General features: G+C 41.7%; 1 protein-coding gene across 9 annotated transcripts in view; it reads right to left on the minus strand.

Annotated features, from left to right (window-relative positions):
- LOC143903486 (uncharacterized) overlaps window positions 1–24,456 on the minus strand; it is a 110,168-nt gene that overhangs the window by 5,305 nt on the left and 80,407 nt on the right. For 8 of the 9 annotated variants that reach the window (XM_077417110.1, XM_077417108.1, XM_077417109.1 and 5 more), the window contains 6 exons: window positions 23,568–23,919; window positions 6,086–6,235; window positions 1,901–2,173; window positions 1,090–1,233; window positions 898–940; window positions 57–315 (listed from right to left, as the gene is read on the minus strand). In XM_077417110.1, coding sequence (XP_077273236.1) covers window positions 57–315; window positions 898–940; window positions 1,090–1,233; window positions 1,901–2,173; window positions 6,086–6,235; window positions 23,568–23,801 — 1,103 coding nt within the window. In that variant the 5' untranslated portion in view covers window positions 23,802–23,919. The remainder of the gene's footprint in view (window positions 1–56; window positions 316–897; window positions 941–1,089; window positions 1,234–1,900; window positions 2,174–6,085; window positions 6,236–23,567; window positions 23,920–24,456) is intronic. The other variant, XM_077417114.1, reaches the window with a different exon arrangement.

Here is a 24,456-nt window from a genome sequence, read left to right on the forward strand (position 1 = left end):
AGTGTTCGCGGATTAAGATCCTTAAGTGCAATTTTTCATCTACATGCATCCATTACCTGTACGGGTGTTTAAGGCAACCATAACTGTCGCGGTATCTGCCGTAGAGAGTGCCGTAAGAGACGCCGAGAATTTCAGCGGCGGTCTTCATCTCCAGCTCTTTGCTCTTGATGGCGTCCATAACGCGGCGCGTAAAAGGTTCCTCCCAGAATTCTTGTCGACGTCCCGTCGTCAAGTAATCGTTCATCTTTATTACGTCTCGGAATTGTTCGGGAATCGACAGATTTGTGGCGTTAGAATTTGACGGAGTGCTAGGCGCTGTAATTAATATTCAGTCAATATTTACAACGATTGCTAGAATGACGTATCTATAATCGACATTAAAAAAGAATAGAAGAGGCAAACGTTCCGGAAGACAAAAGCATTATTAATTGTTCTGGAAAACGTATTTCCTTGACTAGCAAAATTCATTAGAGGAATTCGGAATCGTTAAAAAAACGTTCCATTTTTTTTACGCCGATTATATGTGTATTGTGACAAAAGATATTTAAAACAAAAAAGATTTAGCAGCATTTATTCGCGCTCAAGCCCTATATTTTAAGGAAAATAATATTTCTCAATATATGTATTATGCATTGTTTTTATATTATTGTGCATAATAAAATATAAATAGAGTGCCTGTACAAATAAAACAATAAAATCTGCATTGTTTTTTTTTATATATAAAATTGTAATAACAATAATAGTATTAATAAAATATACAAGTAATTACAAAATATAGAGATATAAAACATATACAGGTTTAGTTAGAGACAAGCTAAATTAGACTAGGCAAAACTTTCTGAGAGTGGAGAAAGGCCATACGTGTGTGAGATGTAATTGTAGAATGATCATATATACCTTTCTTTTCTTCAGATGCGTCATCCTTGGACATGTAAGACAGCTAGAAAAAAAGCACAATAGTTAAAATCGTTGAACGGAATATTCGTGGAAAAAAGTAGTCTAATCTGATGGTTGATGCTTGATGCATAGGAGAAAGTAGAACGACACTTCTTTTAATAGATTTCAATTTAATTATGTGCGCGCACTCACGTCTGCAAGTGAAGAGGAACAGGGAGAATCATATCTAACGATAATTGGCCTTACCACCGGCAGTGGTGTTTCGTTATTCTCGGTCGTCATCATCATCTCGTCGTCCCAACTCTCATGGTCGCCGCCCTCGCTCATCATTTCCTCCTGAGAAAAGGTTCGACGTGACACATTAGAGTCGTACGTGGGTATCCCCGTATACGTGCTATACCCGCCGCTGCGAGTCTAACAAAATTATCGTATTTTTACATTCACGACAACCGATCGTAAAGCGTTCATCTTATGTGTTCCGTGTAAAGCTCGGTATCGTTGCAGTGCAAATCCTACTCCTTTCTCTCTCACCTTCTTGTAAACATCTTAATCGTTCGTTCTGTTTTATGTCTTTGCATCGAAATACAAATGTTTCGTAATTTGAAAGTTCGAAGATTTTGAATCATGATGCAGTTGTTAGATTTCTGGATTTCTATTTAAAAGAGTTTTTTTTATTAAAGTTATAATAATCAAGATGACAGCGTATAAGTGTGTCTGTATTTAAACATCTAAAAACTTTTTTGATTTTATAGATTAACATCTTATTGATGTCACGAATCAATGTTCAGAACAATGTTCAAGATAAAAGTTCGTTAGTTATTCTAAAAGAACTTCCTAATAAAAAATATTAAAATAACTACACCCTTACAATTAATATGAAACATTTTTATAAAGCAATATTAGTTTCTTTGATTTTTTGCGGACGAATTTGTGAAATGCTGGTGCAACAGTACCAAGCTTTACACGGACCGTTTAGCCCGTGATAGCGATAAGAGATACGTACGTTCCCGGTGATACAAGTGATCTTGGGTGTGAAGACGTCGTGTGCCGACGGTGGGTCATCCAGAGGCGGACGACCTCTGCGTCTCTGTTTGGGGGCTGGTGGATCCTCGGTTTCACCTTCCCGCAAAACCGTCTCCACGCCGGGCGTCCCGGTGCCGGGACTGTGGCCGGTGTTATTTAGGTCGTTTTGCGTGGAATCGCTGCGCCAGCTCACCTCGGCGAGCCCCTTGATGTGTAAATCCTCGGCGGTTTTCAGTAACGACGACAACCTCGTCTACAAAGCGAAACGGACGAATTCATTTTTCTCTAATATCATTATCCTGCTTCAGTAATCGAAAACCTTCTCATACGTAATTATTATTTCAATCATTATCGCAATTACACACTCTCTATTTGTATTTATATTAAATATATTAAAATATTATTTTTATAATTTTATATAACGCATCGAAAGGAGGAATACACGAGTGAGATTAAAGGTAAAAGTTCAGAAAAAAGATAGATATGTGTAGATAAATATGACTTGTGCAACTGCGAAACTCGTTAAATCCGTTGTAAGCTTCTTCGAGGAAAACTAAAAAAAAACTGATTGCTTATTTATAAATAAGTAGAGCGAAATATTTACTGAGTTGTATAAATGAGAATGCCTCACCATCATATCTGAACTAAAAGCTTAATATAAAAATTTTGAGATATAGTTAGAGAGCGTGTTCTTTAGAAAGTGATTTGCTCTGTAGTTATTATATATTAATCCGTAACATATAACTGTGTATATATCATATACATGTATATTGAATTTATGTCTGAGATTCTATCGAAATATTTTATCACATAAAATAATTCATGCAGAGAGATAAATTTAAAACTCTTCTTCAATTTATATTTATTTATTATAGGACATACTTTTTTACGTCTGAATCAATCAAAGTTAAAAATTATTAATTACGAAAACATTACGAAAACCTAATGCTTTTAGACAGAATGTTTTTTAAAGCTTGAAATACTGCAAAAGGGGAAAATATAAAAATGAAAGACAAGCCCATTACTTTCGGGTCGCTGACACGGACCGCTTATTTATTTTCATCACACAGCATTATTTTCCCTCGCAAATACCCTTCAGATTTCTCCCCTGGAAAAAAAATACCCCTATGTTGTACTGTAGCGTACGGGAACGGAGAAACTCACGCGATGTACCAGACGAAAAAAGAAAATAAAGATCGCGAACATATACGGGCATGTATGGAGGGGGGGGGGAGGAACAGGAAGAAGTTTGCGACAACGGGTCCCAATTATTATTTGCTAATTTTCACCAGCGCGGTGGCGATGGTGTATGTTCGCCGCGGCGCGGCGCGACCGAATGCTAAATAATATGAGAACTTTCTACAAACGGCCGTGTGCGGCTTTCTATCGGCCACGGCTGGAATTGGAAAAATGCCTATGTGGGTCAGCGTCGACGCCGCCGCGGAATAACGTATTTCAGAAATATCGCGCCGCTTTCGCGTCTTGCTTGCGCGGAAGCGAGGTGGGGAAAACGAGGGCCGCGCGTAAGAAAAGGGATCGTGGGAAAAAAGGACGACGTGCCCCGCGTGACGCAAAGCACGATCTAAAACCGTTTTGTAGATCTCCCCCCCCCCTCCTTCGGTGCCGTTCAACCAGCGCTCCGTTCCGATCGCGAGGAGAGCTTAAATCGCCGCCGATCTCCAATCCGGGATCGCGGGCCCTGGCGATTTTCACTCGACGATTTTTCGCGAGCCCGATCGGGGGGGGGGGGCGCGCGACACAAAACGTGCCGGTGAAAGCTCCCGCGCGGTTGCGACTGCCTCATCACGACTAGAAATCAGGAAGAATTCGTTCTCCTCGGAGGAAGATATTAGGTACCATTGAAGATTCGCGCAAAGAAAGACCGCCAGCTCCGCGAGAGGAATTGCCGAGTATCAAAGCTGTCGCGGATGCTGAACAGATGGGAGATTTTGAAAGTTGGCTAAGACAGAGATTTCTGGGAATCTTTTAAGGATATACATATATATATATTTTTTTTTATCTAGTTATACGACACATAACCACGGAGTATTATATAAATTGTAAGTAGTTGAGAGGCTCAAACTTCAAACTGTTAAAGCAAATAAAAATGTGGCCTATTGATAATTGTAAATATTTGAAATTGAACAGTCAAAGAAAGTTGAGAAAGAGATGTGTTAAGGAAAAGATTAGACTTATAAGAAATCATTCATAAGAGAAAAAAGTTAGATATACCGCGGAAACATATCTCAAGAAAATAGATTTTAAACTCGCGAAAATTTCAATAAGAAGGACCTATTAAACTGGTCGAATTATCGTAGTTTAATAATGCAAGGCAGGTAGCCCCCAGAACATTTGGAGGGATAAAAACCACAGTGGTGTGTAAGTCAATTTTTTTTAAATATTTGACTTACACCACTGTGTGGTTTTTACCCCTCCATTTGAAGATATCTCGAAAAAATCTCGGGGAAGCATATTTTTCTTGAATATACGCTGGGCAATCTCGAAAAATTGAAAACATAATAATATCGCAAACAAGATGCTGGAACGGTCCGCTTCGTTCTCATTAATAAAACCAGATGCAAGGAACAGTGCAATGGAATAAATATAAATGGGCTTTCGGGGATTATCTGGTAGCGTTATTATTATATTCTCAAACCGCAGACTCTCTTTAATCCACGACTAAAAAGTCTCAAGTATTATGAGAAAACAATTACCGAAATGTGTATGATACGAACTGTATGGTTATACCGACTCTTGTCGTTTTATAAGTATGTATAAATAATATGTACACCGCCACACTATATTTTAATGACATATCGGTAACCAATGATTTTTCTTAGCAAAAATAACGTTTCTAGCAATTTTTCAATTTTTACCATTAAATATTTTAACAGCCTCCGAAAAAAATCTCTATTAAAAGAGAATTCATTTTAAATTCATTTTAAATTAATTAAAAATAAAATTTTATATTAAATATCTCTATGCTGATCTCTCTCTACCTCGAAATTTTCATATAGAAAAAACCGACTTTGAAATCGTCAAAGTGTCGGACGCAAACGCCTTTTTTATAGATTTCCTGAATGGATATCACCGCGTTTCCTTATTTTTTGTTTTTAGACTAGGAATTCATCCTGACAGATCGATATTCCTGACATGTTATATACGGTGGTCTTGTCATAACATGTCTCGGTGTTCACTCGAACTTACGATTGTCGTCAGTGCGAATGAGAAACGTTAGTTTTTTTTTGCAAGATAATAGGTACCGTAAAGTTCTCTCGTTAACCATGGCTGTCACAGAGCGCGGCGGCTGTTATCTACGCGAAATTGTTGTTATTGGAAAAGTGCTGAGGAGAGAGAAGGCGGGGATTTATTGTCTGAAGAATGGCGGGGTTTTACTGCTTAACTTTATTTCACAGCGATGTAATAAAACGCCCGCCGCAAATAGCAACATTAATGAGCGCGAAGTGAAAATATATCCAAGATATGGCTTAGAAAGAGAGAGAGAAAGAGAGAGAGAGAGAGAGAGAGAGAGAGAGAGAGAGAGAGAGATTATTACGGTCGACAATATTTAATTCGGGTCTTATAAATGCAATAAGCGTTACGTTTCGCGTCAATCTCCTTTGTCAATCTCTCCTAGGAATTCCATTGTAACTTTTGTACGAATATATTCGTGTGATTTATTTTTAGATATTCGTATTTCTGTATCATCTTTATTGCTTCCCAATCAGCTTATAAGATTACCACGTCGCATTTGCCTATTTCTATTTACAATCTAACTTACAATATATCTATATATTCGCGGCGCAACTTATCTAATTTACAACTAACTTAATTTAGAATAATCTAACTAAATATCTCCACTCCTCTCTCTCCATCCTATTAATCTAGCCAGACCTCCGTTTCTGCGACCTTTTCTATTTTATCTTTCACACTCTCTCTCTCTCTCTCTCTCTCTCTCTCTCAATTTTCTCTTTCATTCTCTCTCTTTCTCTCCTTTTAGATTTCCATTAAATATGATAATTCGAGAAATAACATCTTTTCTTCAATTTTCTCTCTGGAATAAATTTCTCAAGCGGGTTGCTCGGTTGAATCGATAACGATATGAAAAGCAGACGTAAAGAAATTACAAAAAAAAATCATTTACAGAAAGTTGTATAACACTCACGTGATCGATGTTGATCTCTCCCTTGTACATGAACTCAACCAGCACTTTGATGTCCGAGAATTTGACGTCACGCATGATGACGATGGGGTCCTTCTCCTCGTACTGCGATAGAATCGTGTCGAAGTATGTGCTACACGCCGACAGTACAACCTGCGAACATGCGAGTCGGCGCAATTGTTAATCATTTATGCGGCGATTTTATCTGCGAGAGCGCGAAAGGAGTCGTGTAAATAACTCGCGTAGTAAATAAGTTGCAATTTAAATTCTACATGCGTTATATGAGTAACTGCATAAGGCGTTTCATGTCGGACATATCGATAACGGGCGGGTTAATTGCGACGGAACCAGAAGTCTATAAGCCTAACGAAGATAAGCTTCACGGAACGTCAGGAAAAGAGATGCTGTATCATCGTATCGCCCTTTTTCCCTTTAACGCTCTAACGAAACGCGCGCGCGCATTCATTATAATGCTCCACTCAACATGCGCGCAGTTAATGAAAAATGCATTCGCTTTTCAATTTGCGATATTACGCTATTTATTTACCGAGGTCAAACTGATCCCGCCGCGTAGTTACGTTATCCAAATTTAATCACATCGGTCGAGGGTTGATTGTGAACGTGCCGCACAATGTGATATAAACTAAACGACGCCGACGTATCGTAGGACTTTGGAAGTTGCCGTACCGCCGCAAACAACCGCGTCGCGCGCGTATAGCGTTGCGTCGGATTACTCGAATTTCACCGCGGCGGAAGTAACTTCGTTACCACGGCACACATAAATGGATGCGGTATCGTTTATTAATCAGAAAAGTCGTTGTATAAGTTTCAAGTTCAATGTTTCCTGATTAATTTGCATTAATTGACACTGGACGTGACACCAGGAATCGGAATCACGGGCAATTTGTCGAATTTATAATTAGCGCAGAGAAACATGTAACACTATCTGTTTTTCTCTTTTTTTTTTCTGCAGCTCGCGGTAAACGTCACAACGTCACTTTAGTTTCACGTTACGTAACACGATCCAATTTAATTCGCTTCGGCAAGTAAGGACACGCGCGCGCCGCGCCGCCGATCCACACGACAACGACGCGACGACGCGGCGTGGCGCGGCGGTGTATGGCCGCGACGCGTCGATCATTATTAATTACCGGCGAAATGGAATTGTCCGGGAAGTCGTATTGACGTCGCGTAACGAGCGTGCTAACGTGATGTATGGATCGGGGCGCGCGTCACCCGATAAAATATAAATTCCTGTCCGCACATTCAGGAGATTTTTCCAAGACCGTCCCCCGGACTCCACCCGACGTAAATATCTCGCATGAAAGTCAATGAGGTTTCCTCATACTCCTTTTAAGAATTCCTCCGTTCGCGGCGTGGCATATCGTTTATAACCCTTTCCGAGCGCGATATTCCCGCCTCCGATGAAAATTTATACAAAGTGGTGGTACGTCTTTGATCGATGGAGTCTCTCGTAATATCGCGATTCTAGAGCGGCGCTGTCATGACGTTAATTTTCCGAATGTCTATCTCCATAATTTTTTTTTTTTTTTTTTTTTTTCAGATCGCGCAGGATTATTCTCTCGACTCGAAATATTGAGCGTTTCTCTACCGTATTGCCGTTTTCGCGGAACTCGAGTTTCCAGCGAGTGTGCGAGTAGAGATTTTTCCTACTATCTCGATCGACTTTTTGTGTCACGAATCGCTGCTCCGGGCGATCGTTGGATCTTATTCAACCGTGTGTTGTTGTTGTCGTCGCAACCTTCGATTAATTGCACCTCTTTTGTATGCTAATTGGCCGATGTCGCCGCGCGTATTGCCGTGTAACACGCGGAACGGGAATAGGTAAATTGGTACGAGACCCTGCGCGCGAACGAATGTCGTGGGAATTTCCGGACGCCGCGGTTGCGCGAGTTTCTTTCGCTAATAGCGTAACCCTCGTTAGAGAGGGAAAATATAATGGCACGAGAGTTTTTATAAATCGAAGCGAAATTCCCAACTACCGCCAATTTTAGAGAACGCGTAATACTAATTACTATCACAGTCAAATATTTCTTATAAATTTTATCTTAACGCCAAGATAAATTTCTCCCTTTATCTTTTTCAATTTAAGAATAGACACATATAAGAATATAAGAATAGACACATTAGAGGTTCTATTTGATCTTCTTTCCGCAAACGGCGGCGTCTCTCCATTACGACGTCTTCAGCATGTGTATTAGCATACATGTACTTTTTTCCCATCCCGTTTCATATATTCCTCCCTTTTATTTCCTCCCGCGTATTCGTCCCGTATTCTCCTCGTTAATCCATCGAGCCTTATAGTTTCCCCGCTAATTCGTCGTTCCTTCCGTCGCGGACGAAGGGGCCGTGGAGGGACCGCGAACGACTATAGCGTATAAACTTGGCCCCGCCCAGTCAATAGCCTGAATATTTAATGTTAGAAGTTCCGTATTGATTTTCGCGATTTTTACGTCTCCGCAAATAAGGCCGTAAAGACCGTCTCGCGGCTCGCGGGCGGAGCGGGGCGGCCGGCGCGGCGGGGGAGGGCGGGAGGGGCCGGGGGTGACGGGGGGACCAGAGACGCATAGACGCGTTACTTTTCAGTGCCAGCTATATAACGCTTTTTATTATGCCGGGGCGCTTTTATGGGGAAATACTGCGATGAAAAAAGAGGAAGACGTCGAGACGAGCGGGGGAGGGAGGAAAGGGCAGAAGAAGAAAGAAATTGCACTGCCCGGGTTTCATATCGAGTCATTACGATCCTCGGGCACTTTCACCCCCTCCCCCTCTCCTCGTCACCGGCTTCCTCCTCCCTCCCGGCCAACCCTCCCGCCGTCCGCGACGTCTTCTGACATTAAACTTTTTATCGTGCATAACGGCGCTTCGTCTTTCGTCAAGAGTAAAAAAAAAAAAAAAAGAAATATAAATGGAAGAAACCGGCGCGGCGGAGAGAACGACCCTGCCTGCGCGGAAAAGGGGTGTTTCGTCAAATTTGTCGATCTTCCTCGTCGGTCTCTTTCCCCGGCCGCCCTCTGTTCCCCGTCGCTTCTTTCTTGTCTTTTTCTGTTTTTTTTTCTTTTTACAGCGAACGCGGAAGCATGACAGGCGCGCGATCGATCTCAAGACGCTTTACGGCGAAATGCGGCAGCGAAACGCGGAATACCGACGGAAATTTACATTCGTAATGGCGCGCAATAAATATTTATTCGACCGGACATTATTCCAGTTATGAATCGATATAAAAGCGTATCGCGAGTGGATGGACGGGGGCGGACGGGGTCGTAATGACGAGTATTGCCCGCGGCGCAAACGTCGATGCGAGGCCGAATCGGTGTTTGCGAAAAATCACGCTGATACTCTGAAATTTTAATCTTTACGATTTTTACAATTAAGCGACTTTCGCATAAAAACAACGTTTTCACCATTTTGCATCCGCGGAAATCTTGATGCGAAAAAAAAAAGTATAGCCGCGTAACTATTTCGCGTCGGGAGAAAGAATATTTCTCTATATATATATACTCGTATTTTACATTTTAGATTACGTTATCTGTCCCAGACATCGAATAAGTAATGCTCCATTATTTTGCATATATTCTAGATTCTAGAAAATCGACTTTACAACGTGTGAAGGTAAAGTCAGACGGGATTTACTTATCGTATGGCGCCGGTTTTTCGGAATTTCCATCTTCCGCGGATTATGCCGATATTCGCGAATCAGCAAGCGGGCGTTCAGAAAACTCGGAAAGTTCTCGAAAGCGCTTGCAAGATAAGCGAAACACGATGTGTTATCGCAACGGGAAATTCCGCGCGCCGAGCGAAGAATGGGGGCATTGATATCAAAATCTGGTAAATATCGATAAATATCGATGCTCCAAGAAAAGTAACGATCCCGGGAAGTAAAAAAAAAGTACAATATAAATATCTCACTCTCTCTCTCTCTCTCTCTCTCTCTCTCTCTCTCTCTCTCTCTCTCTCTTTCTCTCTCTCTGTGCTGTAAAACCTTCTATTGTAAAATACGAAGAGCCCGTGCCACGTAGCAACTTTTTCAAAAAAACTACAATAATATTTAATAAAAAAAAAACTACGCGGGCGCGAAAGTAGATATGTAAACTTGATATGTAAACTCTCTCTGCGAACAGGCAGCGAGAAGAATTATTTTGGAATAATAGTAAAATAGTAGAAGTAGAAAAAATTTACTTCGCACTATTTTCAAAGTTTTATTAATTCTCATAAGTCAAGATATGTGATAGCGCCGTAATTACCGATTGTAATTACTTGTCGGTACTCGGTATCGATGTCAGCATTCCGTGCTAAAAGCTGCGCTTTCGAACGTTCAGAAAAGCCACAACTCATAACGTCTATAACGTCTATAACGATCTCAGGGACATTTCACTTGCGCGGCGAAGTTCGTTATAAAAACGAGATTACTGGCCCCCGCCTGCAGTTATGTAATTCGATCGATAGTTTAGGCGTTTCCCGTTTCTGGCGGACGAACGACAGTGGAAGGAAGAAAAAGGAAGAGAGCGAGAGAAAGAAAGAGAGGGAGGAAGAGAGAGAGAGAGAGAGAGAGAGAGAGAGAGAGAGAGAGAGAGAGAGAGAGAGAGAGAGAGAAAACGCGCGCAAAGCGGTAAAGAATAGAGAGAGGAAAGGCACACAGGATGGAGAAAAAGGGATACCCTTTTTTGTGTCTGACGCGCGGGTGGGATCGAGACAAGAAACTTAACGAACCTGTTTTTTTTTAAGGCGCCGATCCTTCCCAGAGCTCGTCTCGGAGCTTTGTAAAAATCGTTTTCGCGAGCGATTACCTAACGAGCGATGAACGTGTCACGCTATACAGCGTGTTCTTATTGTTTTCTTCAAGTACGGATTTTTCGCGCAAATGACGATTTTTCCTTCGTAAAAATGTCAAAGTGGCAATAAAAAGAAAATAGAATAATTATGCGTCAGAATAATAATAATCAATTTATGAGTCAAAATAAGGTGTTTTTCGAGAATAAATATGTAAAGATGAGAGAAGACAGTAAAATCTTAAATTGAATTCTCAATAGATCTTTATTTTAACGTTTAGTTATAAAGATAATTAATATTAACGGTCAGGAGGCCACTAAGAAGTATGGCGTAACATCAGATTCTTAATAAGAAAAATTAAACTATAATTTAAAAAATAGCATAAGCAGGATTTTTTATTATTGAGTAATCTAGATTCGCACAGGTTTTTGACCTTTACATTAATTTATCGCAGATTATGAAAATTACATTGTATTACGAACTGAAAATATAGTTCAACTATACATTTTATCATCGACAACGGAAATGAGGGGCGACCTAAGATTCGAGTACCGAATGAGAATGGTTGACGTGTTTAATGACGACGAGAGGTCCGCGACGGGAATTCAGATAAAGAAGTAAAGAGAAAGATCTCGCTCGTTCATGCGCTCGTAAATCGGCCCGGGGCCAGAAAAACAATCTTACATAATTCTATAAATAATGTATACGCGCGATTTCCATTTCAGACGCCGACCGGTATCTTTCTTGCGGAAAGTTCATCGTACTACGTGTCACTAGCTCGCGAAAGGCGAGAAAGATAAATTAACGAAAATCGCCAGGCAGGGTCGTCCGACTTTTTAAGGCGATCCACGTCTGGATAAGAAGTGGCATTTTTCAGGAATCACATATTTGTCACTGGAAAAAATTCACGTGGCGAAAACAGGCGCTGATAAAAAGCTGATAAAACGAAAAGGATGGTCGTTAGTGAATATCTTCGCGTTGACAATGTGACTTCAAGGAAAAAAAAATAAAAAGATAACGTGACGCGTGGCTGTGAAAGCAATCGACTCGTAGTCGACGGGTTCCAACCCTCATCCCGTGTATGGCCTTGGTTTTATAAGAGGTTGATGTGGTGAACTGAAGGTTCGCGTTCCGAGTAAAGGAATATGAGATGAATAATAATCTATTCCGGGAATTCTCATATTTCAAATAAAAAAAATAAAAGTAACGGACGCGAAGCTCTATCAATCGAATGAGGAATTCCGGAGTTTGTGTGTGCGTGTCTGCAATTTTGGTTTCCAAATCTACTTGTAATTCTGCCGAGAGAAGGAAGGAAAGGCGGAAAACGATCGCCGCGATGGTATACTTCCGCATGTACAAAATTGCAGGATCGATATGTACGAGGGGTAACTTGTTTTAAGGAATTTCAGCCGGAGTTGTGAAATCACGTTTGCGGAAGGATGTTAGACGGTATCTCGAACCTCGATTTCCCGGAATTATATATAATAACGTCTACGTACGCGATATATTTTTATTCCGGGACTTTTTCGAGACGCGAGAAACGAGTTCTCATGCGCCAAGGTTGAATTTCGGTGTACGGATTTACCGGTCTTGGCAAAATCGTCGCTATAGCTCATTCTCGGTTCTTCGATTTAAAAATTCGCGATCGTATGTATCGCGTAAGAGCTGTTGATGTGCTTAGGAGTCGAGAATTTCTAAGAGACGGCCCGAAGGCCATGCGGTCACGAAGGCCGTGGTGAAAAGTGGGGATTAATATTTTTGAATTTTTATTGTTACTTTGAGAAGCAAATGAATAACAAAGAAAAAGAGGAAAAGGTGGTGGGAAGAAACCGGAAGTGCGAAAAGAAGAGAATAACACTTAGATATTATTCTTTCAATATTCTTTATACGTGTGCTTGAACAGAATGTCGCACACGCGCGTGCATATCCATATTTATTTGCATTACCGCGAGTGTTCTGTGAAAAATTATGTAATATGTATGTATCTTCATATTTTTGAATTTAGTTTTAATATAGTCTTAACGAAAGTTTCGTCATTAATTTATCATCGATTTGTTTCTCAATTACATGATTGAGATGTATCATTATTGAAATTGCGATAGTTGCATATTGCATATTGTATATACGTAAAACGTAATAGAAATAAAAGATCTGAAGTACATTGCAGTGGGATAAAAAAGATAGAAGTAAAATAATATGTCAGAGCAGAAATAAGACCATCTGAGATCAAGTGTCGTTTTAAGTCTTACAGCTCTTTTATTAAGTTTACTTTAAGAATTTATCAGTAATCGTTGTGGATTTACCTTCAATTAAGAAGGTTGCATGCATTTACATCAAGCTGTCAGCGCTATCAGCGCGACAATCTCCGATCGCGCTCCCAGCTCCCCAGTCGCTTTAATCTCGCGGGTACGGGGATAAATCTCTTTCGTCCTGCTTATCCGTTCGCGATGGCGCAAGAAAATTTCTTATCTGCCGCGCGTAAGTCACGCGCGGATTTTCTAATAGTGCACGCGGATCTCGTTGTTTTGCCGCGCGTCACGCTCCACGGGTTTAACGAGCAAGAAAACACGCCGCGCCGCGCCGCCAGGTCTTGCGTCGGGTGTGCGTTTTAGAGCGAACGAACTCCGAAGTATGCGTAAATAGCCGATGCGTCGGATATCCGGTGTGTGCGTTCACGCACTTCCCGTCTGCAGAGAAAACTGTTCTTCAACATATTTTCCGAAATCCGCCTGCCGCCTCTCCGCACGGAAAACGCCTGGGTAGACCAGACCCTCGAAATATCACGGCGCGCGTATATAAATAACCGCAGACAACCCAAAATCATCGATTATTATAATTATAATTTTATTCGCTGATTTTGCAGACGCTTTTTTTCTTGGTTCTGGAGGCGGTTCATTATTTTCTGGCAATTTATACTCCGGTAGTTAAAGCTGCGACGTTAAAGTTGCAAAATTCTGTGGAACCGGATTATAAAATTATGTAACCGCAAGAAATTTTTATAATCCTCTATACTTTATACATTTACATTTTGCATGTGTTTTAAAATAACCTACTTCCCCACACAACCCACCGTTCTATCTTTCATCTCCTTTTAATTCCTGCATTTATAAACTTTGTATTTTTTTATTGCATGAGAGAAGCAAAACTCACGTATTTCTCTAATTACGTACGGTAGAATTAGAAGTGCAATTTCGGTCTATATTTTATTATGTACTACTCTCAGGTAAAAATGTGTAGCAGAAATAACGTGTAGCATTCCTTGAACTTTAAAATCAAACCAATTTAATTAAATCTGCGCACGTGCAGGAGATATTTTCGACTCCGCGATATAGCCCTCGGAGGAGCGTGAAATCTGTATTCATATCACTTGCATGCAGTTTCCCTTAGTTTATTCAAAACTTGGATTTTTTTCTACTCTTTTTTTGAAACTTGCAACACTCTACCTTCGGTTTATGATTTTCGCGGTGTACCTTTTTTTTCACGTACTAATGGCCCAGCGCCGATTTTCGCATCGGTGGCACCGCGGCGGAACAAAACGCGAACTGTGCCGGACGCACACGTGTCGCGTACGTAATGTAAATGAACGTTGATACCAGCGACGCCGGCGCAAGTGGGACGTGTATGCGAAACGGCCGCTGGCGCTGGTCTAATGTAAAATATTAAGCCCCGATAAATATTAGCGTGCATATGAGATACGAGTAAAACAAATTAATCTCTTACGCTGCACACTGTCAACGCGCAGCCACGTGCAGGGTGAGGCGGAGGAGAGGAGTTGTTCGCATTTTTATACGTGTGCATGGGGGCGAACAGTGTGACGAATTCACGTGGCAGCCCTTAAAAGGTAGAATGAGAGGGGAAGGGATATATCCGCTTCATCAGCGGGTAGAGTAAAATAGTCGAATAGACGAGACGAGGGAGATAAAGAGGTGAAATGAATGTCGGTGAATGAGGAGTGAGTCAGCGAGGGAGTGAGAAACGACGAATGTATGTATATACGTGTAGACGAGAGAAGGGCGGGAAGAGGCGGAGAGGGACCGTCGGGAAAAAGTACTCATGCCCGTACGAAAATATCGATTATACTTTTTTACGAGTTCACTCGCTCCGACGAGTGTTAATTTCGCGAAACGATCTCTCCTTCGCCACACGTCGCTCGTAAAATCCTATTAGCGCACGTGCGAGAGCTTCACGGCGGCGCCCGCGCCGCTCGTTCGGTTTCGGGACAAAAATTCGAACAAGCAACGCTGGAGGATCTCGTCTTTTCCTCGTCATTACCCATCTCGCGCATGTGTCCTTCGAGGATATCCTATAATCCCTCATAACGTCTGCGAAAGGATTCTTGAAAATTGCTCCAAGGAATTACGTAAGAACATTTATTCTCCGATTCGTTTCAAGCGGACCTTTTTACTTTGACAGAATTGTAATTCAAGGATTAATTATTACAAGAAGCTGCAAAGAGAGGAAGCTTCATCGAGAAAAATCGTTTCGACTCCGTAAAGAGAGAGAGAGAGAGAGAGAGAGAGAGAGAGAGAGAGAGAGAGAGAGAGAGAGAGAGAGAGCGCCTTCGATCTGCGCCGACACGTGCATCATCTTGCATGGCAAGGGTCGATTCCCAAGCAACCGGCTCTTCAAATTCGAGACCGCGTTGCGAGAGCGGCAACGTCAAATCGTATTATTACTTGTGCAATTAGAGAGAGGCCTGTCGCGTTTTTAGAACGCAGGATGTCCGGGTTTAACGACCTTATAGCACCTGGCAGCCCCTCTGTACGCCGGCACATAATTACCCGCAACGCACCGGGGTAATACCCGGTGTGCATCTTGAGAACGAGACGTGGATATCGTTACGGTCGAGAACGCGTGGAATCCCACTGTCGTTTTTTCTCGTTCTCTTTTCACGCCGCGCGGCAACTTGGGTCGATAGCGTACCTAACTAACATTAACACACATATCCCGGTTAATACTGCCATATAATTCCCCCGCCGCGAATGCCCGAAATATCGCTTGTCATCGGGCTCGAACTCCGCCCTACGTCGAGACACGATCATCGTTTTAGGTATATATCAGCTTCGTGACGTCAATCGGCTAGCTAGCGGACGAATAAAAAAAGCTCATGCTTTGTGGAGCTCACTTTGAAGATATTAATACATTTATATGCTTCGAACGTATCATTATATTTAAGATACTTTTCACATTTTTTTTATATTTCTGCGCAGCTCAAGATTTTTTTCTTAAATAATATAATTTTATGAATATACAAACGTTATATTAATTTTGTAATTGACGTAGAAAAGTGCTTGAAACGCGCATAACAGAAAGTGTCTTGTACATATAATTTATACTCTGTATTATATCCTGATGTATGTAATTGAGTGTATGATTTCGTGGTATCTGTATAAGTATACTTTGATAGCGACGGATAAACAAACATGTGCGAATGTACATATATCTCTAATATCTCTCAGTTTTGGTAAAATATATGAGTTGTTGGTTTTTCGCGGATGGTAATCAATTCAATCTAGGATATTTCGAGCTCTTTGACATCGCGACGTAATATTTATAAGCCGGAATTAATTTCCGTGTCCGTCGCGATGGTATGATCGAGTCGAAAAGCTGTTTCCCACAATGCTATCATAATAAATTAGTTCTTTCTCGCGAACGTTTGTTTCGCGCTTCAATTGCGTATCAAAAGGAGAGCAATTAAATTGTAATAAACCTGTGGTTAGCAGCAGGCAAATAAAAGTTTACACTGTGGAAATTACATATCGTACATTTTCGCATTATTTAAAATTAAACATCGCGTATTTATACGCGAAGGATGGTTATGAAGTTCTCCAATTTTTGTAACGCTTTAAAGCGAAGAATAACCGCGTTTATTCTAAATATATAATATTTAATAGTAATGAGAGAGAGAGAGATAAAAATCTCTTACTCTTTTCTTTCTGCATTTGTGCGCTTAAAAAAAAAAGACTCCTTATTATAACGCAGAAATAACCGGTTCCACTTATAACTACTTCTAATGGAAAAGAAACTGGAAAAACATGTCTGGTTAAACGGTTACTTTTAAAAGAAAATGGATTCGAACGTCGTGAAATCTACAGGAGCGGTTACTTAAAAATAGGTTTAAAGAGAAAATTTAAATGCAATTTTAGGACACTCATTGCTAATCGCAAGAGAGTCCAATAATTCATTATATTATTCATTATAGGTGCTGGCTGATTTGATTAATTAGTTATGGCGCGCGCGTTTAAAGACAAATTCGTTAAAGTCCAACAGAAAAGTCCGTTTGCCTCTCTCTCTTTCTCTCTTTCTATCTTTCTTTCTGTCTCCATCTCTCTCAGACGTCGAGTAATTCAGTCAGTCCTAGTTTTGGTCGTTTGCGCTAAAAAAAAAAAGATTCCCGGAAAGCATTATCGCGCTTACAACCACGGGTAGGGAACATGAGCGATTAACGAGACGTAGTCATCGGAAAAAGCGATGTGTTGCATAGTCCAAATGATAACTGGTATTTTTACGCTCTCGAGATTCTCGACTTAGAAAGGAACGCGCTCGGGTGATATTCTCTTTCGATGACATTGCATTTCGCAACTGTAATTAATAATGACGCGATAAAATGTACGCGTCGCTTTTTAATCGAACAGTTATTTTAGAGAATTGTGCTGCCTATAGAGAAGCTAGTCTCTTATATTTAATGACTTTTTATTAAACCGTAACCTCTGCATGTAGGTCTTTGGCTTAACAGGATCTTTTGTTGGTCAAGTATTAAGTAATAATTGAAAATTAATGCAATTTCATGCAAAGAAAATTAAATTTAATCATCAAGATAATTATACATAGTCATAAATAATATTTTTATCTACGTACTTAAATTTAATAATAAAAGTTTATATTGTTCAAAGCATAGCTCTGACGATAAAGCGAAATTGCGTTTGACACTTTATTTTGCATTATACTTAACAACCGATAATTTAATTTGAAGGAAAAATTATTTTCCACAAGTATAATAAACGGAATTTATATTCTTATCGCTATCGAATATTCTTTATCAATTGTTTAATTTGAGCTGATGTTACAGTAAAATGTAAGAATGTTATTGTCGAGTAGTTTTATCGAATATGATATTGCTGCGTCGGTGAAATATCTGATAAATGAAACAGAAACGAATTTCCCAATCGCTACGGCCCTGCGTCGGATGATTCATTTATTCTTTCGTGTCGAGGAGAGATTTCAAATCCCCGGGTCGGGGGCAGCAAAATTAATTATTCTCGCCGAATGTATCTCGTTCCTGCCGTGTTTCGCGCACATCAGCGCAGATACTTGCAGTATACGCGGTATCAGCGCGAGGGAATCAAGAGAAGACACGCGAGAGAGTCATCCGCGCGAGCGAATATTAGGATTTTCTTGTTCCCGCGCCGCGCGCCTTTCCTCTTTTTCGCATTCAGAACGTCGTTTAAAGCATCTCAAAAGTTCCATCTCTCGCTCCGTTCCCATCCCTCCCCCTTTCCCTTTCTCTTTTTCTCTCTCCTCGCCAGGCAATCATGCGGGATAGAAATTTCCCCGAGAGCTCGGTCCGGCGGGAATACAGGCAAGTACAGGGCGATAACCATCGGCGTACAAAGTAAGTATATCCCTCTCTCGCGGAGAGATACATGGGAGTTTTTGCCGCGGGTTTTGTAATCGTATCGAAAGGAGTCGACGCGCGGACGGACGAATCTTCTTTCGAAAGTTCCGGATCGCTCGATATTACGAAAGTTTCACGGCGGAGCCTTTTTTCGTGCCACTCGAAATAAGGCTCTGCGTCTGCGATATAGCGGCCATGGTTTCAGCCGTGCGTATATATCGTTCTCCTAATGCGAATCTTTTTCCTCGAGCTAGCTACAACCACGTCGGGTTTATTCGTCTCACCGCGTACTTGTTAACAAGTAAAAACCGGTCGCACATCGATAATGGGTGCACTAAATCCTTTTTCCTCCGCTCATTATATAGCTCGAGCCGCGAGTAACAGGAAACAACTGGACGAGATTGTTAATAACTAATTTTAACAAGATAGGTAATAAAGAGACAAATATGTGCAAGTAATAATATCGAAATATTTGTAATTGTGGTATGTAAAAAAAATATAATTTATAATTTAATATAATATATAAATAATGGCATTGCACATGTATGTATGACACTGAAAAATTAACTATATACATTTTTTTATTCTTCTCAAGTTACAACTAAAAATGATCCAGGAGTAAAACTGTTAGTTCAGTTAGTTAATTAAAACTGTCGATGCGCAACAGACGGTTCTCTGAATTCTCAGTTAGGTGGTTCGACGGAATTCTCTTTTGCTACCGCCGCGCGCAGTTGTTTACCGGGAAAGAGTAAGGCAATCGTCGGACCAAAGTTAGTTAAATGAGGTTATCGACCTAGATAGTTCATAAGTCGTAGAGATAGAGGGGAAAGGACCTCGAAAAAGCCCCACGTCATCGAGGGTCGAGCTTTTCCTGTGACCATCCCTTTCTTTTCACGAAATGTGTCTCGCACGCACAAGCGAACTGGGTGCAGGTGGTGCTAGACGAGGAAACAGCTGTCCACAAAGCCTCCCGCCCGTTCATTCCTCTTTCCCTTTCCCTTTCCCTTTTCCTTTCCCTTTCCCTTTCCTTTTCCCTTTCCCTTCGACGCTTGCCGTGTTGAACTTCTGTCGTCTCGACTCGACAGTCCCTTTCGTTTTCGTCGCCGTCGCCCCGGCATCTCGAGAGCTATGCGATATACGTTAGCATCCCATATACTTCAGTTCTCAGGTAGTCATATCAAGTTAATTTCGCGCGACCAAAGAACATTTTTTCTTTCATATATATTCTGCTTTATATAGAAGCAATTTCTGAGTCTTCGAATAATTCTCCTGCAAGGTGATTTGAATGTCTTCGCAATTTTCGCATATTCAAAAATGTACGAAGTATAAAGGCACTCTTCCTTTTCTTCTTACGTGCCTACCAATTTCAAAGGGAAATATGGAAGAGAGTATTTTATTCTCAATATTCCGAGCCACGTAGTTACGAATATTTCGCTACAAAAAGGGTATTTAAATTCTAAATAGCCAAAAATGTATTTAACTAACTAAAATACTTATGTATATATATATATATATATATATATATATATATATATATCTAAGTTTAAACGAGCTATCTCACATATTACTCTAAATATTAATACTTTAATTAAAACGATGTTATCGGCCGCCGTGAGAGACTGTGCCGGCGGCCGCGGCATCGCCGGAGGCACGGCGGGAGCCGGCCAGCTGGTCAGCTTTTGCCGGCGGCGGAAAAGGGGGACGAGACGCCGGCAAACGAGCACCGGGAGTTAGGTGAGCCGCCGCGACGCGCGCTTACGGGAGAACGAAATGAAAAAGCCCGCGCGCGTTGTGTCGACAGGATCGGCGGCGACGGCGGCGGCGGCGGCGGCGGCGTCGGCGGCATTCTAAATTTAGGAGGAAGTATTGATTTTACAATTTGGACCCCTCCCAAAGTAAAAAATAAACCAAGCCGAACGTACTCTACTTTGATAGAGTGCCTCTCCTCTGCGCGGCTCGTTTCGGCGCACAGGCCGCCGCCGGAGAGAGAAAAAGAGGGAGACGCGAGGAATGAAACAGAGCAGGAGGAGACGGCGGAGAAGGAGGTAAAGAAGGTGAAGGAGGTGAAGGAGGAGAAGGAGGAGAGCAGGGGGCGACAGCAGGGAACGAGGAAGAGGGAACCGACGAGGGGAAGAAACAGGGTGGAAGCGCACGCGGGAGCGGCAGAGGAAGGGGGTAATAAAGAGGAAGGAAGGGAGGCCGACGGGCGAAGGAAACGGGGAGGAAAGAGAGTGGCGAAATGCCGTAGTTCCACCCCGGTAAGAAACAAAGAACAGAAAATTGATCGTTTGTTAAGTTTTATGTTTCTACGAGGCAGGCGGCGAAGCTCGTCCGTCCGTCCGTCTCCTCTCTCTCATCCTTCCTCCTCCAACTCCTGCATCTCTTTTTACCCCCTCTACTTCTATTTCTCGGTCCTTGTCCTTCGTATCGTCGACGTATTTCTCTCTCCCTTCCTCCCTCTCTCTCTTTTTCTCGTCGCGACGTACAATAAGACGAATCGAGGAAATTCTGCACGGCGCGCTATGGGAAAAGAACCACGGAGCACGCAGAAAAACGCGAAAGGGGCTGGGAAGAGAGAGAGAGAGGCAGATAGAGGAGGGAGAGACAGGTAGCACTACGGAGCCAGCAGGAAGAGAAGAAAGATAGGGGAGCGAACGAGAGACACGTGTACGCGAAAAAAAGAACAAGAGACCGGGTCCGCGGACGGGATTGCATTCGTCGTCTGCTACAGATCGTCCGGGTTTTTTGGCTGGGAATAGAATCCAATTATCAGGAGTCGGGTCGTCTCCATCGAGTCGGACGGGAAGAAGAGAGGGATGGAGTAATGGTGATCGTGGCGGTACTACCCTTACCACGGTTCCCCCACGATTTCCTCGTTTGACCCATACATACATACATATACGCGCGGATACTCCGCGTCACGTGTCAAACCAACTTTTGATGATCTCACCATCCGAGCGATCTGATTGCGCATCTATAATTAGCGACGGCGAGATAACGCGCCGGCGAGATTTCTGGTTTACGGGAGGGTTTGGACACCGCGATTCTCATCGATGTAAGCAAGTTATCGAGGTTTCCCAGCCGTTATTCGAATGACTGGTTGCAATAGTGGGCGTATCTAATTTATATATCAGATGAATGTGAAACACAAATCGTTCTATTGGAAACAATTGAGCATATAGTTATGCAACTAGGAGTTATTCTTATTGCAAAATGTAATCTAGGAGTAAATGATTTCGGAGAAGTGGTTGCGACAGACAGAGTCTGACATCGATATCTTTATGCTTTAAGAGCGTTTATTTACAGCCAAATTTTATATTTAAGATAAAATAGTGATCTCTCTTAAGTGATCTTAAGAATCCATTAAGCCAATGACCTATACGATCGTATCTCGAGATCGTATTTTTGGGTTTCGAATATTGGCCTAAAAATTGGAAAAGAGCTAATCTCCGATAAGCTCTAATAGCAGCTAACACGCGACTTGAGCCTGTTTATTGATTTTATTAAATAAACGTGGAAACACATCGAGCATACAATACACACATGCAAAATACAAACATACTATAGAACAGTGATGACGCATTGTTAGGGTCCTATTGTTGGACTTAGGGACGTATAGGGTATTGACTCTCGGTTCATATTACTACTATTGAAACAAATTGTAGTTCGACGATTACGTTGGTCGAAGACAATAACTTCAATTGTCTCTTTTTTAAATTTCCCTCCATGATAGCCAAAGAATATTGCGGATGAAAAGAATCATATACTGGGGAGCTGGAATATCATCTGCATCAAAGACATCCTAGACGCGATTTAGAAGGGAGATGCTCGGGGGAACATTCAATTAATTTGGGGAGGATGGCACTTTTCAAAATTGTAGTCTTTTTGAGGCGAAGCTCGATATACCACGATACATTTGGCCGGGCAGCATTTTCGAAATAGTTTCGGTAATTTCGAGAAGTGCTCTTCTCCGAGGGAAAATAACGGCCGACTACCTGAGTCACCTTGTATACTCGCACGCGTGTGTGTGCGTGCGTGCGTATATGATGAAACCGTCATTTCGCGATGCGCTCAAAATGGAATTCCGAGTAAAAACAGGATTTCGAGACGGTGTTGGCAGCGCGTAGTTACAATTTAGTCTTTCCCTCGGGTTACCGAAAACTGTATTAGGCATTTCACGATAACCGTGTTTTGACAAGAGACGAAGTCACAAGAACGGACGTTTCGGTCGCGTATACACGCAAGTATACCGTAGCTGCCGCGGAGCTTATATCGACTCGATTATTTTAATTGAAAATTGACAAGATAACTCTCACAATGCAGCGAGGGACCTGAGCTCGTTTCGAGCCGGATTCTAGATGAAATATCGAGGAAAATGGCAATTTTATTATATATTTCCCGTAAATCGAATTGTGAAATTCCACTTATCGAGTTTCAGTCATAAATCCAATTTCACGTTACAGCAAAATTCCGGAAATCGAGTTTCCGCGTATCCTGAATCACTCGCGACTAATTTCTCTATTTCGCGATAGGACTTCTTATATCGTCGACTTTCATATCAAACGCGGTTCTGTGCTACATGCTTCCGATTGATGCTTATCGTCACGGCGAATTACTAATCGGCGTATTAATGCATCTATTCATGTTTACATACAGCAATCGAGCTATCAAGATATCCGTGTTACGAGTTAATCTTAATAAGACTAATAGACGATTAGATTATTCAAAGAGATTATGCAAGCTAATCTTTATTTTCTCGCAAGAAACGCATATCTGAAAAGTGCGGTGTAGCTTCAGTGTGTTCAGATTTTTTTAATTACAAAAAAAAAATTATCATCAATTCTGAAGTTGATGAAGATTATTAATGACAGAGACTATTCAGAAAAGACAGAAATCTATAATTTTTTCCATATATATTATCTCTCTTTATTTTCCTGATTTTCAAGCGTAACAAGTTCAAAAACGTGAATAATTTCGAGTCGCGACGACCGCCGTGACTTCTCAAGCAATGCACATGGGATATGAGAAAGCGCCTCATTGACGTCGCGTCATTATCGCGATGATCTCTGGTCTGTTTACCTTGTGTGCTCGCAACGTTTTGCCTTCGCAGGCGAGCGTGACGTCGCAGTAGGCCTGCCGCTCGAGCAACTGCGAGAACATGGTCTGCAGGTTGCTGTGATGGTACTTCCATCTCAGGCAGTACTGTTGTGGGAACATGTTGGACGATGAAGATGAAGAAGATGATGCTGAGCTGGCCGTCGTAGCGGATGCGGGTGTCGTTGCTGTTGCTATACAGCCTCGTTGTTGAAGCATGCGCGGCCCAGGCGCCGCCGCGAACTCCTCCTCGACCGAGCCGGCCACCGTCGCGTACGCTTCCGGTTCACCGTACTCTCGTCGCCCACCCTCTCTTCCTCTTGCGTCCCGCCAATGTCTGCAACGTCGGAAGAACTCGTGTCAAGGGAGTCGGCGCAAGGACACCTTATCGGTTTTCACGAAACTTCAAGAGGCGTAAAAAAAAGAGACTAGTCATCGGTTTTAGAATGTACAACTTTTTAAGGGCTTCACGACAAAATTTATCATTATCGCTCCTTAGAATATCTGGTTTTTTATCTGGTATATATAAAAGAAACATATAAGGAAAGGGAGAATTTCTTCATGTTCAAATATGTTTGCGTTTTGATAAAAATGTTTCATGAAACGAAATTTATTTCGACGAATCGTTATACGCTAGAATAAAAAGGAAATTATATATCGAAGCATGTAATATGAACAGTGGATCTAAACGGTTTTTTACATGAATTCGCGCGAATGTGAGCTTGCAGCGGGACATGCGTTCGCTGCAGATATAGCCCAACCGGTCATTGTCACACCGGTATCGGGCTGGCAGGAAGTTTACCGTCACCGAAGGAAAGAAAGAAGCCCCATCGCGTATAGGATAGGATAACCATGCGTGAATGTTTATCGCGCT

The sequence above is a fragment of the Temnothorax americanus genome, unplaced genomic scaffold, assembly GCF_048541705.1.
Source record: "Temnothorax americanus isolate GAGA-0224 unplaced genomic scaffold, ASM4854170v1 Scaffold47, whole genome shotgun sequence".
Classification (NCBI taxonomy): Eukaryota; Metazoa; Arthropoda; class Insecta; order Hymenoptera; family Formicidae; genus Temnothorax; species Temnothorax americanus.